Genomic DNA, 16,729 nt, shown 5'->3' on the forward strand with positions numbered 1-16,729 from the left:
CCCCCCCCGTTACACGCGAACAGGACCGTTTATTACACTTACCGCACGAATCCTTCCTCAGATTGCGTCGGCGTCTCTTCACTGTTTTTATCTTGCGAACAGCCGCACGCTTCTCTTCCCGTGAGGGCTTGTGGGGCCCAGCAGCAGAAATGTCAAAGGGCTTGTCTATTTTGTTTTTGAAAGCCACCAGTCGATCTGCGTACTGCGGACGGGTTTCGTCCTTACGCAGACTTGCGAAATCCTTGTATACATTTTTAATTCTGTTAAGAATATTCCCTTCCAGAATCGTATGATTATTGCGGACCAACCAATGGGCGCGCAATTCCTGGGCGACTTGTCTAGCACTAACTTCAAACGATTGTTTTTGTTTGCCGTCATGCATGCGGTGGAACACAACACGCATCACATCAATCCCTGTTGGCTGAGCAAGGCAGGGCAGAGCAGGAGTTGTGAACTCAAACACTCGCTTGAACGTAGCCATATCACAATCAGAATGCACTAAGTAAACACGGCGATCGGGTCGAGCCAGCCACCTGGCTCCGGCGCTCACTCGCTCGCCTCTCACTAGCGCACTGACTGCCGGCTTCCGTTCGTCACCCAGCCGGTGCCACTGCCACGCCCCCCAACGCCACGACGCCACCGCAAGACAATGTCGGTTCATAGCGAAGTCTTCAAATCGCGCGCGCGGGCGAACGGAACTGGCTGGCCGGTCCGTGCAGTGCCGCGCCAGGCGAGCCGAGCGGCGCGCGGTGTCAAACGGACGGCGCGACCAAAAGTCACAAACGCGTTGCGCAGTGGGTAAACGATGTCGTAGGACAACGGGGGGGACGGCGTTGGAATCAGACGACCTAGACGCACCTAAAAATCGTCGACTGGACAAAATCAAATTTTTTTGAAACACCCTATTCATGGTGTCCTACACTTCTGACTGTTGAACTGAACAACGCTTGAATTTCCAGAGCACACGTTTAAAGATTATAACAAAATTTCTTAGTGGGCTCTTAAATGTTGTTTTTGATGTGACCATCGGATTCTCGTAAAATTTCCGATTTCCGATCAAATGAGCCCACATGTTGATTGGGACACTACTCACACAGTTTCCGTTGATCGAGAATTTTACGAGGAATCCGATGGTGACATCGAAAATAAATTGATGAGTTCGTTTAGCAGTTATTTTCAAGAGACATAAATGATGAGTATGGCCGAGCGAGTGGCTTTTATAATCTCCTAACAGGAGGCGGTCAAACACCGATCGAAAAAAAAAATCCAGGTATTTTTGCGGAATTCGCGAGTGAAATTTGACGAAATTCACGAGAATTTTTGACCACTTGAGATGCAAATTTGCCTTTCATAAGGAGGGTGTGTGTCGTAATAGGCAACAGTTAGAGTTTATACACTGTGAGAAATCAACGGATCAGAGCGGTAGTTATTTTCCATAGGCGTGTCCGTATCGTGAATTAAGTTGTACGGTCGTAGAAAACGGTTGTTCCGTCATTTCTAGAGTACGGCCGTACTTGCTCCGGAGCAGACGTATCAACACATATTATTGAAACTTAAACCACAATTTGCTCATGGTAATTTTAATATTATTTCTGCCTGAGCGTTAGCGATTAGATTTTTGATGCTCCCATAATAGACTTGACTGCTTCGACCTCTACCCACCGACCTCTCAGGGACAAATTAGAACAAATCTATAAATTTTCACAGTGGAAATACTTGTATCAGCGCAATGAGAAAATGCTGCAGGACGTGTGCTTGTTAAATTACAATTTCAAAAGAGTAACATTACTAGCATTACATGTAAATCAGTGACAAGCCTATGTGGGCTGCCTTAAATTTATAACTTATTTTCTAAAAAGTAAATTACTAAATGTGTTACAAAATTCTCAAAGGTATTTTTAAGTGTTTTACAAGGATAATTAAAAGGTGGCATTTGCTCCCATGTCGCACGTTCCTAATTTCTTTTTATTTATTTTTTTCTTGGAATTGCCGAACAGATGCTGCTCGAAGCGAATGCTCCGTCTGCAATAAGGCTGACAGCATGCCTTGTTCGACCTGTCGCTTGGACTACTACTGCAGCGTAGCCCATCAAAAACGAGATTGGCCTCGTCACAAGTTGGTGAGTAAGATAATTATGACATGCATTTTCTTCCCCTTACATGACGGCCCTTCTTGTCGTCGCAAGTCCAAACAAGTTTTTCCAGCGTCTTGGCTTTCCCTCGCCGGCTACTGTTGAGTTTCTAGCAGATGATACCCTATATACCCCTTACTAAACATAAAGAATATATAAGTAACTTTAATGTGTCGGTGCCATCTAGCTTCCACTCTCGATACCACAGGAGAACCAAGCAGAGACCAGAAAACTTATTATTTGGCGCTTAAGGGGATCGTGTCCGAGTGCCCGAATGTATCGCGCTAGGCTCCTTGCCTTAGGCTTTGGTTAACAATACTGGGCCACCGGCGCCGGCAGCTCTGCGACCGCCCCCCATATCCTCTACGCCAGCATTACGCCGAATAAACAAGATTGCTAGTAACACGTAGCCATGAGAGCAAATAACAGCTGATACTTATTTTATTAAATTTGTATCAGCTGCTTTCAAGATCGATTCTTGATTGAGAATTTTTAGCAGATGATACTTCTAGTATCACTGCTTGTTCAACAGCTATATGGGTAGCGTTTACGATGGCCAAGGTCCAGTATTGTCATCAAAACTGGGCCATCACCCTTTTAAATATTATTATTAGTAGGAGGAGGGGGGGGGCGAGGGGTACCCAACTCGCCAAAATCGCGTACGAAGACTGGAAGTAGGAATGACTGTAGTTGATTGTAATATATTGGAACGACTGTAAAATACTGTAGAGACTGAAGATAAAGAAATGATTGTGTGCGATTACATATGACTGGAGGTGACTGGAGGTGGGACTGGAGGTGGGACTGGAGGTGACTGGAAAGTGACTGGAAAGTGACTGGAAGTGACTGGAGTGACTGGAAGTGATTGGAAGTGACTGGACGTGACTGGAAGTGACTGAAAGTGACTGGAGGTGATTGGAGGTGATTGGAGGTGTGACCGGAGATGATTGGAGGTGATTGGAGGTGATTGGAGGTGTGACCGGAGATGATTGGAGGTGATTGGAGGTGTGACTGGAAGAGACTATGGAGGTGACTGGAGAAGCTGCAACATGAGTAAAGTAGACGTCGGTAACGCCGCGTTAAGTAGGCAACCTATAATACAACAGGCAGAGGTTGGCAGTTGACTAGAATTGACTGGAGTTGACAGGGTGACTGGAGGTGATTGGAGGTGACTAGAGGTGACTGGAGGTGATTGGAGGTGACTGGGGGTGTGACTGGAGGTGATTGGAGCTGACTGGAGCTGACTGGAGGTGATTGTAAAGATTGGAGAGACTGTAGACAGACTGGAAAAGACTGGGAAGATTGGAGTTGATTGTGAATGATTATAATTTGATTATTTTACCAAGCGTACGAAGACTGGACCAAGTTAGGTACCCCTCGAGGGGGGGTCAGATGCCCGCGTGGTAACGTATGGTATCAGTTTGTCAGTAGTTTGTCATCTCGCCAATGACAAACGGATGACAAACTGATGACAATCCAATGATGCAATTTGATGACATACTGATGACAAACTGATGTCAAACGCAAATCGGCGTTCCGTCATCAATATGTCATCAGTATGTCACCAGTTTATCAACCGTTTGTCTTCGACGAAAGATGTGCACAAAAATGCGACTTTTCAGAGACAAAATAGTCCCTTCAGTACTAAAGCGATGGATTAACAGTAAATGCTCGTTTTCTTCTTTGTCGACAGGGTTGTGGAGTGCTAAAAGTGGAAAGGAGTTCGCGAATTGGGAGGTACCTCATCGCGACAAAAGATATCCCTGCTGGAACTGTTGTACTTCGTGACACGGCATTCCCTGTTCCCAACTACAACACAGACCTGCCCCAGGTAATGCCATTAAAATGTGTTAATGTGACATGTTTAAACTGTCAAAGTTTTACAGAATAAACTACAACTTTTTGATTAGAAATAGGTGAAAAATTATATTTGCAGAGGGGAAGTAAACAACAAACTTGGTCACCCTATTTTGTTTGACTTAAACTTCGCGTTTTTTTTAGTAAATGTGTTTCCACCGTCATCCTCCAGCGGCATATCTCGTGTCGAAATCGCGGTTTTTCTACTGTCCTAGACCTATCCGTTGAGACACGACTGTGTGCACTCCAGGCAGCTGTCGGTGGTCAAGATAGTCTTGTTACCGGAGAGGGAGCGCATCCGCGCCTAGCTTCTTCCTAATGTAGCTCCATTTGTATTTTGAACCTAACAATTATTCAACACTTCAAATTCAGTTTCAGTCTCAGTTTTATTTTGGAAGCCGTTAGGACATGGGGAGTGAAGTGAAGAGCATATACGTCCACGTAAAAATAAATGTTTTGTCTACAGGTCCTCTGCGCGGCCTGCTGCAAAGTGCTGTCCGCCACCGGCTTCACTCAGTGCTCTCTGTGCGGCTGGCCCGTGTGTGGCGACGCGTGCGGCGGGGGACCGGGCCATCGGCGGGAGTGTGCAGCTTTCCAGCGCGCCGGTTTCAAATTGGCAAAATGTAACGTAGAGTCGCTTTACTCTTTATCTGAAAGGATTTCTTTTTTTTGTCAAGCCACAGAAAGATGCATTTTTGTGCACTCTGCCTCACTTTAGAGAATGACGAAATAGCACAAATTAGTATTAATCATATGAGAACTTGTCCGTCAGAAACGATGCAAGTTTGTCCCATAGCCAGTGGCGTATTAAGGGGGGGCGGACAGGGGGGGCGGTGCATCGAAAGTTGCCTACATACAGGGGTTTTGTAGGTCAAATTGCCTACCTTTAGGCGGCTATCTAGTGGCCCACAGGGGGGGCGATCGCCCCCACCGCACCCCCCCTTGATACGCGCCTGCCCATAGCTAGATTCAAATCTACTTCCGACTGAGATGTGCTCCAAAACTTGTCTTTATGTCGCATTCTGTGGACGAGAGTAAACTCTTGATGGACCTAAAGTGTGCACTAGGAAAAAGATGATCAGTTCATTCCTTCTTTTAATGGCACTAAATGTTTTGTGCCCTTACAATGGCCCTTTGTTATATTTACAGAGGCGCCAAATTTAAATTTCTTATTTAGCAACCTTGGAACGGTACGACTTAGTACCTCTCTGTTGCTAGTGTTCTTACAGCTCTCACAGGGGCGTGTCTTTCCTTTAGTACATTTCTCGCTCTTTTATTTCATATAGGTGAGCTGCAGGGCAACCACAAGCTCATTTGGCGGGCCCTGGGTGCTCTTAAGACTTATTTTGGGACCCTGGAGCACAGCTGGCTGCGAGATCTTCAGAGTGACTACGTCCACGACGCAACTGATAAGGAAGTAAGGCGTTCTTTAAGTTTTCATTTTTTTTTCTCGTCCCGTACTATGCCATCCCCATCAACATTCTCCAGATTGATGTAAAACGATGGGGATCAACTCTGTTTTAGAGGCTAAACCTGATAGCTGGAAGCCAAGAATTCGATACCCACAACCAACTCCTGCTTGGTGGTAATCGGATTCTCGATTCCAGCCAACTGGGCAGTTCCGTTTCCGCCGCTCCACCTACCCGAAATACCCTATTTAGCCTATCATTTATTTTCAACGTAAATTTTGAATTTTGAAAAGTATACAACTATTCTGTAACTTTGATTCTTAGTGTGACGGGCCACTGTTTACTCCATGTGTGTGTTGTGTACTTGTAAAATAGAAAGAGTTCAGCTACACACGTGAGAATTTAAAGGTAGGGGAGGGGGACACTTTTGGGCAATCAATTAATTCTCATCTTTTCTGACTTAAAATCAACTTGCTAACTCTCACACCGTTTTTGCCCACTTTGACTTAGGCCTCGGTCCACTCCATGGTTGTAAAACGTTCGGTAACGAAGTACCGGCGTTACCATAACTCATTACTCGTTCCGGTCTAAATGTCAATGTGTAGGAACAAATTTCAAAGAATGGTACGAGTTTACACGCATCCAGCCTCATACAAAATATATGTTCGATGAAAGTTTAAGACACACTGAGAGAAATGATTCGTTGCAGCTATCAATTGATACCCACGACCAAATTTTGTTCGGTCAGTCCGGCTTAGTCACAGACATCAAAATTTTAGTCGCTGTAACCGTTATTTTGGTTGCTGTAATCAAAAGTTTAGTATCCGGACGGATCGTACAATTTTTGATCGCTGCAACGAAACATTTCTCTCAGTGAATGTATTCAAACAAAACGAAGTTTCTTTCTAACTACATTTGATAGGACTTAAACTGTCCATATAAAGATGCGTTTTTGTGTACATCTCAACTGGATGCTGATTGGAATCTAGCAAGTGAGGAATTTGCATCTTTTATGTGCACGTGTGAAAGTTTTTACTATCAATTATCTGAGGCTAGATGCGTGTAAAATCGTTTTTTGACACAAATTTGTTCCTCCGCATTTAAAGTGCGTTCAACGCTCGAAAGCATAGCTACTATAAACGGCTCCAATGATCGCAAAAGCAGAAAACGATGCAGAAAAGACGATGACATTTGGCGTATGACGTATATTGACAGGTCTTGACCCCAACCGTACCAGGTGATTCAGAGCACGCGCCGCCGTGTTGCGGGTTTGCCTATCCTCGATTCGGCGGGCGCACGGATGAGAGGTGAGGAGGGGACCCCTCTCCTCCTCACCTCTCACCCGTGCGCCCGCACGGATGAGAGGTGAGGAGGGGACCCCTCTCCTCCTCACCTCTCACCCGTGCGCCCGCCGAGTCGAGGATAGGCAGACCCGCAACACGGCGGCGCGTGCTCTGAATCACCCGGTACGCGCGCGTAGCCACTCTCTAACCCAGTGCCTGTTACTTTGCAGCTCGGCGCTGAGCTCGACGCCAAGCGCAGCGGCTGGAGGACGGCTGCCCGCTGGTTGCGCGGCGCGTTGGGGCTGCTGTGGCTCGAGGAGGAAGACCTGGTGCGCGCCGCCGCGCGCAACGACATCAACGCCATCGGCGGCGTTTACGGCGTCGTCACACAGCCGACTGACCCCGCCGCACTGGTGAGCCTCATCACCGACGATCACTCTCTCACACTTCAAATGTGGAGGAGCACTTTTGTGTCAAAAATGAGATGGGTTTTAGCCCGACCTGTTGTGTGTTCAATTGTCTGTCTCACGGAGGCTGGTTGTGCGACACTGTAACCAAAATCTTGCGATAATTAAGGAGGTCGGGTAACAAGTGCACACTGAATTTTAAAATATTTCCCTCTTGTTTGACGGTAACGTTCCTACACCCTATACCCCGCATGGAAAATTATGGCATCAGATTAACAAAATGCGAATCGGCGTTTGTCATCAGTATGTCATCATTTTGTCATCCGCTTATCACTCGTTTGTCATCAGATTGTCATCCGATGACAAACTATGGTCAGAGAACGGCTCGAGCTAGCTCAAGCCTCACCGTACGCAATTTAACCGAGTGTAAGTTTCCTGCCTTATGTTCCTCTAGTAGACCGCATTTCCCTCTGATTGCCTAAAGTGAGCGCCGTAGAGCAAAACGGCTTACTGTGATGTTTAAGGATAACATACTCTGTTTCTGAGAAAAAGAAATAATCCTAATATCATCTTTTAAACGGCTCGAGCTAGAGAATTTCTAACACCACTATAGTGTTAAGATTAAAAAGTTCACGTGGGAGACTTCTTCTACATCCTCCGATCGACTTCTTGTCACTCCATTTACTCTACTTACCGTATAGGCTCGTATTGACTAGGGCATCTGGTGTGAAGCATGTTCGGTTAGAACATGCCAAGGAGGAAGGCTAAGTCAGCATGACACAGGGCTGCCAGCTACTCACTTTTCTCACTTTTGCTCACTTTTTTTAAAAAACTCACTTTTATTCACTTTTCTGGTAAAAACTCACTATTCTCAATATTTTAGTCTGCGGGGGCACCTATTCCGTCAAAACTGGCCCCAATGAAGCATAAAAGTGTACCCTTGATGCATTTTGGCGTTAGTGAAGGCATATTTCAGCATCCTTACGGAAAATTTTAGTGCCCTATGGTTCCAAAAATTTTCTGCTCGCCTCGCTCGCATATAGTTTGCTAACCAATGCAAATCACGCCTTAATGCACATTGTAGCGCCCTTTTTTTCAATTTTCGCGCTCGCTTCGCTCGCAAATTAATATGTTTGTACTCCCGCAACAGTTAGTATTATTATTTGCAATTTCATTTGAATCACGCATGAGTTCTGATCCTTATAACGCTTGAACTCAATTGTCCGAAACCGAGTCCTTAAAAATGGTGTCGATGCCACGTCGTGGCTAGGCCTACGTGACCGCAACGCGGATGCAACATGTACATTTTAGACATTGCCTATAGGACTGTCTCTACCAGAAGGCAAAGTCACCCCCACCCCCTCCCCCCACCCCTTCTTAGCGAATTTACTTTCTATTTTGCGTTCCCGACCGGGAGTATGTCAGTAACTCAATTGGGTTGTTGTTTTCCCCACTTTGTATTATGTCCCATATAACTAAAAGTATCTATTTGTACACCGCGTAGTTCACATTTTATCGATATTGATGCCTATTTTACAGACCTATGGCTTACCTTTCCTCACTTTTCGCTCTGAAATGCTCACTATTTGCTCACTTTTTTGAAGCTGCAACTCACTTTTCTCACTTTTTAAAAACCTATGAGCCGCTGGCAGCACTGATGACATCAAAATGACTAAAAAATGACCTTTCAGGTCAATGTAGGGGAACCTTTATACATCACGAAGGCCTCAAAATGGTCCCTCATAGTGACCTGAAAGGTCATTTTGGTGTCACGCTGACTTAGCTCTCCTCCTTGGGTATTTCTCCAGCGATCTGGAGCGACGGAAGCAGCCAGTTTGTCATCCGTTGGTCATCGGATGACATTCTGACGATAAACTGATGACAAAATGATGACATACTGATCACAAACGCCGATTCGCATTTTGTCATCCGTTTTCATCAGCATGTAATGAGGTTTACAATCAGACTGTCATCAGATTGCCATCCGTTTGTCATCGGCGAGATGACAAACCGATGAAAATCTAATGCCATGGCAACAATTATGCATAATTGTTCATGCGGGACGTCGTAGTTTCTTCTGCAGTATCTGAAGAGGAAGCTCCAGTCCCCTGCTAGGAGGGGCCTCGCTGGCCACTCTCCCGGGCGTGCGGCCCGCGACGCACGAGGAAATGTATCACACGACCCGTACAAAAATAAAGAGATCTAGGTTGTCTCCACGGGAGATAGCGTGGAGACTTTTTGGAGACGTTGTCAAGACAGCCAAAAGCCGAACTTAGTCAACACGGAGACGACCTCGAGACGTGGCGTTTTGTCTCCAGTTGCGTCTCAGTCGAGGTCTCAGTCAGGTCTCGTTTACGATCCCGTTTAGAGACGACACAGAGCCGTCGCGTGGAGACAATCTGGAGACATCGACATGCGGCAGATGAAGAAAGGCGAAAACGAGAATCGTTGTCGGAGCGGGCTGGGATCGACCCATCAACCTTCCGCCTCAGTGATCACTCTAGCCCAGTGGTCACCGGCTCCGCTCGGCAGACGGAAGGTTGGTGGGTCGATCCCAGTCAGCTCCGGCAACGATTCTCGTTTTCACCTTTCTTCGTCTGTCGCATGTCGATGTCTCCAGATTGTCTCCACACGATGGCTCTGTGTCGTCTCTAAACGGGATCGTAAACGAGACTTGACTGAGACAAAACACCACGTCTCGAGGTCGTCTCCGTGTTGTCGAAGTTCGGCTATTGGCTGTCTTGACAACGTCTCCAAAAAGTCTCCACGCTATCTCAAGTGGAGACAACCTAGATCTCTTTATTTTTGTACGGGGATTTCTCGAATATGCGTCGCCCATAATTAATTTGAAACTTGGCCAATGGACAGTACAAGGTCCCTTCTCGGCCTCAGTCTGCTTAAAATCGCCTCGACATTGCCTGATTGCCTCCTGGTGCGAAACTGAGTTGAGGAAATGTAGCTCACAACAAGTTTTGAACCAAGCAACATTTTGAGGAAAGTAGTGTACACTGTAAATCCGGGGTGCCCAGCAGGTAGGCGACAAAGTCGCCTGACCCGCAGAACTAGGCGACTTATGTCGCCTAATCCTACAACTGCAAATTTAGTGATTTGTGGGAAAAGTCTAAAATTGACCTGAACTTTGAATGGCTATATCTCCTAAATTATTGGAGCTACAGCGCGGGGAATTCGCAGGGATTGTGTGTATAACGAAATTACCATGCAAAGGGAGTCAAAATCGGCCAAAGGGTTAAAAAACGGTAGCTGTTTGAGAAAACACAGAAAAAGAACTGCTTTGCGGCATGGGTTAGCGTTGTCCCACCTCAAAACGGTTTAAGGGCGTTAAACTTTGAATTATTTGCAACAAAAACTCAAGCGGGCCCGGTCGATTTTCGAAAACATGGTTTTGGGGAATTGGTCTACCCTCCGTGATTGTTCGGGGCTGCCAAGGGTTCAGGAACCCACTCAGCTGCCATCTTTGAGGATGCTGGGTTTGTCACCTGAAACCGAGATCATCATGTATGGTCGGCATCGTGCCCTGGTGGAAGGGCCTCGCTATATGAACGGCTCCGGTCAGATCACGAACCTTGGGCCAACAGATTCCTTGTCGTGAGTCAAGTCAAGTAGCGCAAGCATCGGCTAGTCTTGGTTGAAACCAAACCCATATTTTCCAGCCCGCCGTGTACCGGGTGATTCAGAGAAGACGCAGGTGTGGGCAGGCTTGCCCGTTTGACTCTATCTTGCACCGTGCGGGCGCTAGAGTGGTTTTTCGACGAAAACATGGTAAAAATGACCGTTGCACATACAGTCGTACAAGGAGGCGTCCAATCGTTAAATGTCATAAAAACTGCGCTTGGTTATTTTTTTATTTTTTTTGTTCTTTACTAAAGCGGAAGGGTCGGGTGTAGTCGTGGCGTTGCCCCGTTACATTTTTTTCTTATGTCCAAGGAGCAAATCCCTAGGGCCGCAGGCCCTTTCGCCGGAAGCCATAGTTTTCTCAAATATCCAAAGTGACTTACAGTGACCAAACGCCGCCGGCAGGCCGAGCTAGACGCAGCCCCCACCGAACGAAGTTGCTTGCGGAGCGTGTTGTCCGCGAGGGGGAGATCCGAGGGGTGTACGACTGGGTGGCTCCTGTGTACAGACCAAAATGTACTCCAGGTGTTCTCCGCTTGTACTCCGACTGTACTCCGTGTACTCCGGCTGTTTTTGTCGCAAGTTCTCCGCGTACTCCGACTGTACTCCGGGTGTACTCCAGGTGTACTCTGCGCGCTTCGACCGGCAATACTCAGTGTTCTTTGACTGTACTCCGTGTATTCCGTACTCCTGTGTACACGAAAAATTCAAGTCGCCCACCCCTCGGGGAGATCACTTGGGTTCGTAGCGTACGGGCTAATTCGTGGTATTTCTCCTGCCATTTCGCTTTTTTCTCCTGTCATTTCGGCTATTTCTCGCATATTTCGGATTATTTCAGAGTATTTCGCGGTATTTCGGAGCATTTCAGGGGTATTTCGCGACTATTTCACCGACTATTTCGCGTCATTATTCAATAATGTTTTTCAGTAAATAACGTGCCCGACCATCGCCGCCTGCAGGCCAGGCAGGCCCGGCCCCTGCCGAACGGAGTTGCCGGCGCGGCGAAGCGAAGCTGGCAACTTCGTTTGGTGAAAGGGCGGGCCTGCTTGTTTTGGTTTGGTTCAGCCGAAGTAGAAATTTTCTTAGCCAATTTGACTTGATCTAAGAAATCTTTTTCTGGGTGTCACACTGATCAAGTTTTGGACTTCAAATTTTAATACGTTGTTTAGGAAGGATGGAACGACACTTGTACTTACTTTCATATACAGTGAGCAGTGTCACACCATCAAATAATTATCGAAAGGTGCCATACCATTCAAAAACTGTGATTATTCTTTACAGGTTATAACCCAGCCCTCTTTTAACACACCATTATTCAATTTTGAGTGTTTGGTAATTTGTTCTATTTACAGGCCGACACAGGCGCTATTTTTGCCGGACTATCGCTGCTAGAGCACAACTGCACTCCATCATGCTCTGCTTCCAGCAACGGTGTTGTCGATACGTTTTCCACTGATGATTTCCCAAACCCAGCTGAGTCCGTTATCAAATCTTTTGAGGTAAAAAGGGGGATACATTCTGAAACCGTTTCTTCTGAATTAAAAATACACTCTAAACGTAAAGGATTTTTTTATTGTTATTTAATAAAGGGACAGAACGTTTGTCCCCAGCAACTAGGACCCAGAATAGTGCCCGATAGGATTTAAAAAGTTCTTAAAACAACTTGTTCCTTCGTCAGCTTGTTCTTTGTGTCAATTTGTGGAACAGTTTTCATGTAGGGTAAGATGCCCAATGATGGACACCTTAAGGAATATATCTGCCCAGTGATCACTGTGAATTATAGTCGTGGGGGTTACGGAAATAATTTCCATGACAGTTGTTTTACTTTTACGGGTCACGTTTGTAATTAATAAAAACGTAAATGTTGTAATTGTCTATTATGAGAAAGCCGTAAGATTCTAATACTCAGTCATAGATGCATGTAATAAATTTGCAATCCTAAACCATTCAAAGACTTACGACATTTCGCGTAAATTTACGATATTTCTTCGAAATCTATGATTTTTCCGTAAGTTCACGACTTTTCTCGTAGTTTTACGGGAATTTTCGTATTACGGAGGGAACGTCGTAACTTTACGATAAATTTAGTACTTTTCTGGAAAATGTCAAAACTTACTAACAAATTTCGTAAATAGTTTCTATGCGATTCGTAATCTCATGAATTTTTTCGTTGCATTATGAAAAATGTTGTAGTCTATTCTTACAACAAAGAATCATAAATAGAAAATACAAAATTTGTTGTAAATTTACTTCTTATAATTCGTAACTTTACAAATCAATATCGTAATCATAAATTATAAAATTCGTTGTAAATTTAAGAACATTTTTCTCACAGTGGATGGACACACTTTTTTCTAGGAATGTAAAGAATGGAGCGAAGTATAGTATTGGCTTATTTTACTCCGGTAGGGGTCTTACTAGAACATAAGTTTCGTGCCAAGATCGTAAAGTGACGAGTTTGGCTGCAAATCGTGAAAAGTGGCCATCACTGGTACAGTGTATATCACTGGGCACCTTACCCTATGTGGACAATTTTGCTGTCATCGTATTCAGACACATCTCTGTAATCTGTTGTCTGTAGTATTGTCTTTGGATTTAAAAGTGTTTGGTGCCTGTGCCACGCCCCTCAGCTTGCCACTTGCCGCCTCGAGGGGTCCTCCACTCTCGAAGTGGGTGTACAACGAGTTGCGTGGGTATCCGCGAGTATTCGAGAGTATTAGCGAGTATCCGCCAGTTTATGCGAGTATCCGCGAGTATTAGGCGAGGAATTTGTCGTTTTTTTGCGAGTTTTCGCGAGTTGTCGCGAGTATCTTGCGAGTATTTTTCCTCGTGTACAACGAGTTGCCAAGTGGGGGACCCCTCGGCCATTTTACAGTGTACGTTACTTCTGACTGCCATTTGCACTTTTTTTAAACCTGTTTCGCACCAAAGGGGCAGAAAGGGCGCGCTGATAACTTCGTGACGACTACCAGGCTGGTGCGCAAGGGAGAGCACTTGTCGATCGATTACCTTGACGATCCCCTGATCAGCACGTCGGTGCGGCGCAAGCGTCTGCGAAACTGGGGCTTCCGGTGTGACTGCGAGCGCTGCACAGACCCATCTGAGTTCGGATTGTATCTGGAGAGCGCGTGCTGCGCATCGTGTTCGGGTAAGAAACCCCACTTTAAATTTTAAAGTACTCTTCACACTGTTTTATTCCTGCAAAGCAATGCTTTTGCTGAACTTCGAAGTATTTCTATCCTTGGTTGCTACGAAACATTTACTTTGCAATTATACAAAGTATGATGTTTGGCAATTGCAAGGCGATGTTTAAGGGGGCAGACCTGTGAATTGAAGGGTTTGGGAAAATAGTCACTACATAAAAACTTCAAGCCGCATCAATTTTGGATTAAACATGTATTAAGAGCATAGATGGACGCTTATATTGCCGTTGGCGCCGGTGAGCGCACCCTCCAGGAACATGCCCATCTTCACCTCCAACAAGACGATGCAGTCTGTTTGGTGTGCACGATTGTGCTGCAACGGATTGGTCTGCGACTGTCAATAAAATTCGATAAAATTGCTACTAACTCTTAGAAGATGTAACTAGTGGTTGACCTGGGGGGGTTTTGCAAAGTGTTTTGTCCATTGTGATTATTTTTTTGTGCTGCGGGCGCGGCCGGGTGGCTGGACCGCTAGGGCTCGCCTAGCCGCTCAGGACAGGACACACGACGAGGAAAGAGTCTTCTAGAGCCCCGGAATCTTTTAGGACCAGTACTGAAAGTTGCCCCTACTTTTGGTTCGTCGTTGCACATCGGTACTGAAAACTTTAAACGCGTTTTTCTCCCACTTCTGTTTTGCGTTACTGTGTGCAGCCTCCAGGCCACAGTTTTTGAGCTACAGCCTGGCCACTTCGCCTGGTTGTAGCCTAGATACCTTTCGTTTGACGAGAGCGATTTTTGATACCTCATTTCTTAAAGTACCGAAATAGGGGTTAAAGTACCCAATTTTGACCCAAATTTTACGTCCCCAAACTTTACTAATTTTTTTCACACACTTAAAAGTAAAAATTTCAATATCGCTCTCGTCAAACGTAAGCTACATCTTTTAAGAGTAAATGGGCATTTTTGTCGTTGCTGTAGGTCCATCCGTTGTCGCGCAATCCTGCACACGGTAAAGGCCCGTAACCCTCCACTTCGAGACAAAGAAGAGCATGTTCCCAGAAAAGCAAGCAGACGTTGAAAGCGCTACGCGATTCTTCGTTTTCTTGTAGTTCCTATTTTACCAAACCCTTGCGTTCCACAGGTCTGCCCCCTTAATTTAGAGTGGCGGGAAAAAAGAATCAGGCAAATTTAGGAAATTATTTCAAATAATCTTGGCTTGGAAACTGATTTCTTGATGTTGGATTTTAGCTAAGGGCAGCCGGCACTTCCTTATTTTTAACGAGGTAAAGAAGATATTTATCTGCGAGGGCTGTGGACACGAAGAAGTTGAAGATCCTGCTTGGATTGAACAGGTAAATAACACTGAAACTGAACATTTCTGCTCCGTTTACGACATGTTTTAGCCCTATTGTGTGGTTTAATTTGGTATAATCGCTGAGCGAACAGAAGTTATCTCGGTCGTAGGATCCGGGGTGGTGCTGGTATTGAGTCAGCACGTTCGTCTGTTACCGGTCTGTTTTCCTACATCGGTGAAAGTGACAATGCTTTGTTATACTTGCTGCGAATTTTCAAGTAAATGAACAACGTTTCGATTATATCCATTATATCAGAGTTCAGAATACGTACAATCATTGTACCTAAATAGGGCGATTTTTAGAGAACATGGCCTGTAAAAGCTGTAGTTTTAAAAGAATTGAAAATCGGTGGGGATTATAAAATCTTCTCACCGAGACACACCTACCAACACCTTGAACGGTTTTTTATCACCTAACGTGTATCAGTGAGCCACGCTAGAAGAGTGTCCGTATTTAGGGGCCTAAGTGCCCTAAATACGGACAGCCTTTAAAAATAATGAAAAGTGAAAAATTGTTGGGGAAATAGTAACTTCATGAAAAGATTTGGCCTTACCCTGCCGGTGAAATTTTCTTATCTGGTGTAGTTTAGCCGCCAGAATTGCTTAAAGATCGTTTTTATAGTCATTTAAAGTGCCTTAACTTAATACGGACAGCAGTCACTTTTTCATGGAAAATCTTTTGTCCGTATTTAGGAGACTGCGTTTGATTTCATGCTGGTTTTCATATTAGTGTATAATTGAACATTTTAACGTAAGATTTGGCAATACAACTCAAACCAGTTTGCCCATGGAATTTTTCAAAGATAGGCCTGTTTTAGCATACTTTAAGATTTTCAGAGCTTTCGGTGGCTCCTTAAGTTCTGGGAAAGCTGGAAGGTCTAATTTTGTGAATGGTTTGAAAAATTAAAAAGGAAAATGTTAAGAAACGTAGGCTCCGAGACTTCAAAATTTCACCACAATGTCGCCTTAACGACGCTTTCACGAACGTAGTGCGTTAATTCTTCGAGGCCCGTACTGTAACGACTTAACTTTTTTTTGTCAACGTTCCGAACCCTGCCGTCGGACTTGAGTATGGTTTTTGCCGTTTTTACGCGTTCTTTCTCGGCGTGTGTCTCCTCTATTCGTGTCTGATAGCGATTGATGCTTCTGTTTACCAGTTGGCCTTTTCTGCGTTGCTGGACAAGCCCGACACGGGCGTGGTGGAGCTGCACCGCTTCGTTGAGCGCAGCGTGTGGCCGCGCGGCCTGCTGCACGCCACGCACAGCCTCGTCATCGAGGCCAAGTCCACCATGGTGCAGTTCGCTCGGCCGGATCACCTGCTGGGAGCTGGCGGGATACCTGGTAGGCTATGCGGGCGGTGTCACGTGCACATTGCTGTGGGGTGTGGCTCTGGTCAAGCCCAAAGGGGCCACCACTTTGATTTACACGGTAAAAGCAATGTCTGTCTCTTTTTTAGCCCGCCCTTCTGCTTTGAAAAAGCTATCCAGCGGGCTTATGCAAACGACCTCGTGT

General features: G+C 45.5%; 2 protein-coding genes across 4 annotated transcripts in view; both read left to right on the plus strand.

The window, feature by feature from the left end:
- The window catches only part of LOC113214725 (uncharacterized), an 83,454-nt gene that overhangs the window by 31,337 nt on the left and 35,388 nt on the right, over positions 1 to 16,729 (plus strand). For both annotated transcript variants that reach the window (XM_052272456.1, XM_052272457.1), the window contains exons 3-11: positions 1,998 to 2,119; positions 3,825 to 3,962; positions 4,455 to 4,611; positions 5,275 to 5,405; positions 6,911 to 7,093; positions 12,073 to 12,219; positions 13,652 to 13,868; positions 15,112 to 15,215; positions 16,375 to 16,558. In XM_052272456.1, coding sequence (XP_052128416.1) covers positions 1,998 to 2,119; positions 3,825 to 3,962; positions 4,455 to 4,611; positions 5,275 to 5,405; positions 6,911 to 7,093; positions 12,073 to 12,219; positions 13,652 to 13,868; positions 15,112 to 15,215; positions 16,375 to 16,558 — 1,383 coding nt within the window. The remainder of the gene's footprint in view (positions 1 to 1,997; positions 2,120 to 3,824; positions 3,963 to 4,454; positions 4,612 to 5,274; positions 5,406 to 6,910; positions 7,094 to 12,072; positions 12,220 to 13,651; positions 13,869 to 15,111; positions 15,216 to 16,374; positions 16,559 to 16,729) is intronic.
- Positions 4,398 to 16,729, plus strand: part of LOC127750534 (uncharacterized) — a 133,502-nt gene continuing 121,170 nt past the window's right edge. For both annotated transcript variants that reach the window (XM_052272462.1, XM_052272461.1), the window contains exon 1: positions 4,398 to 4,406. The gene's annotated coding sequence lies outside the window, so the exon portion shown is untranslated. The remainder of the gene's footprint in view (positions 4,407 to 16,729) is intronic.

This window comes from Frankliniella occidentalis, unplaced genomic scaffold (genome assembly GCF_000697945.3).
Source record: "Frankliniella occidentalis isolate FOCC.00 unplaced genomic scaffold, Focc_3.1 Scaffold206, whole genome shotgun sequence".
Lineage (NCBI taxonomy): Eukaryota > Metazoa > Arthropoda > Insecta > Thysanoptera > Thripidae > Frankliniella > Frankliniella occidentalis.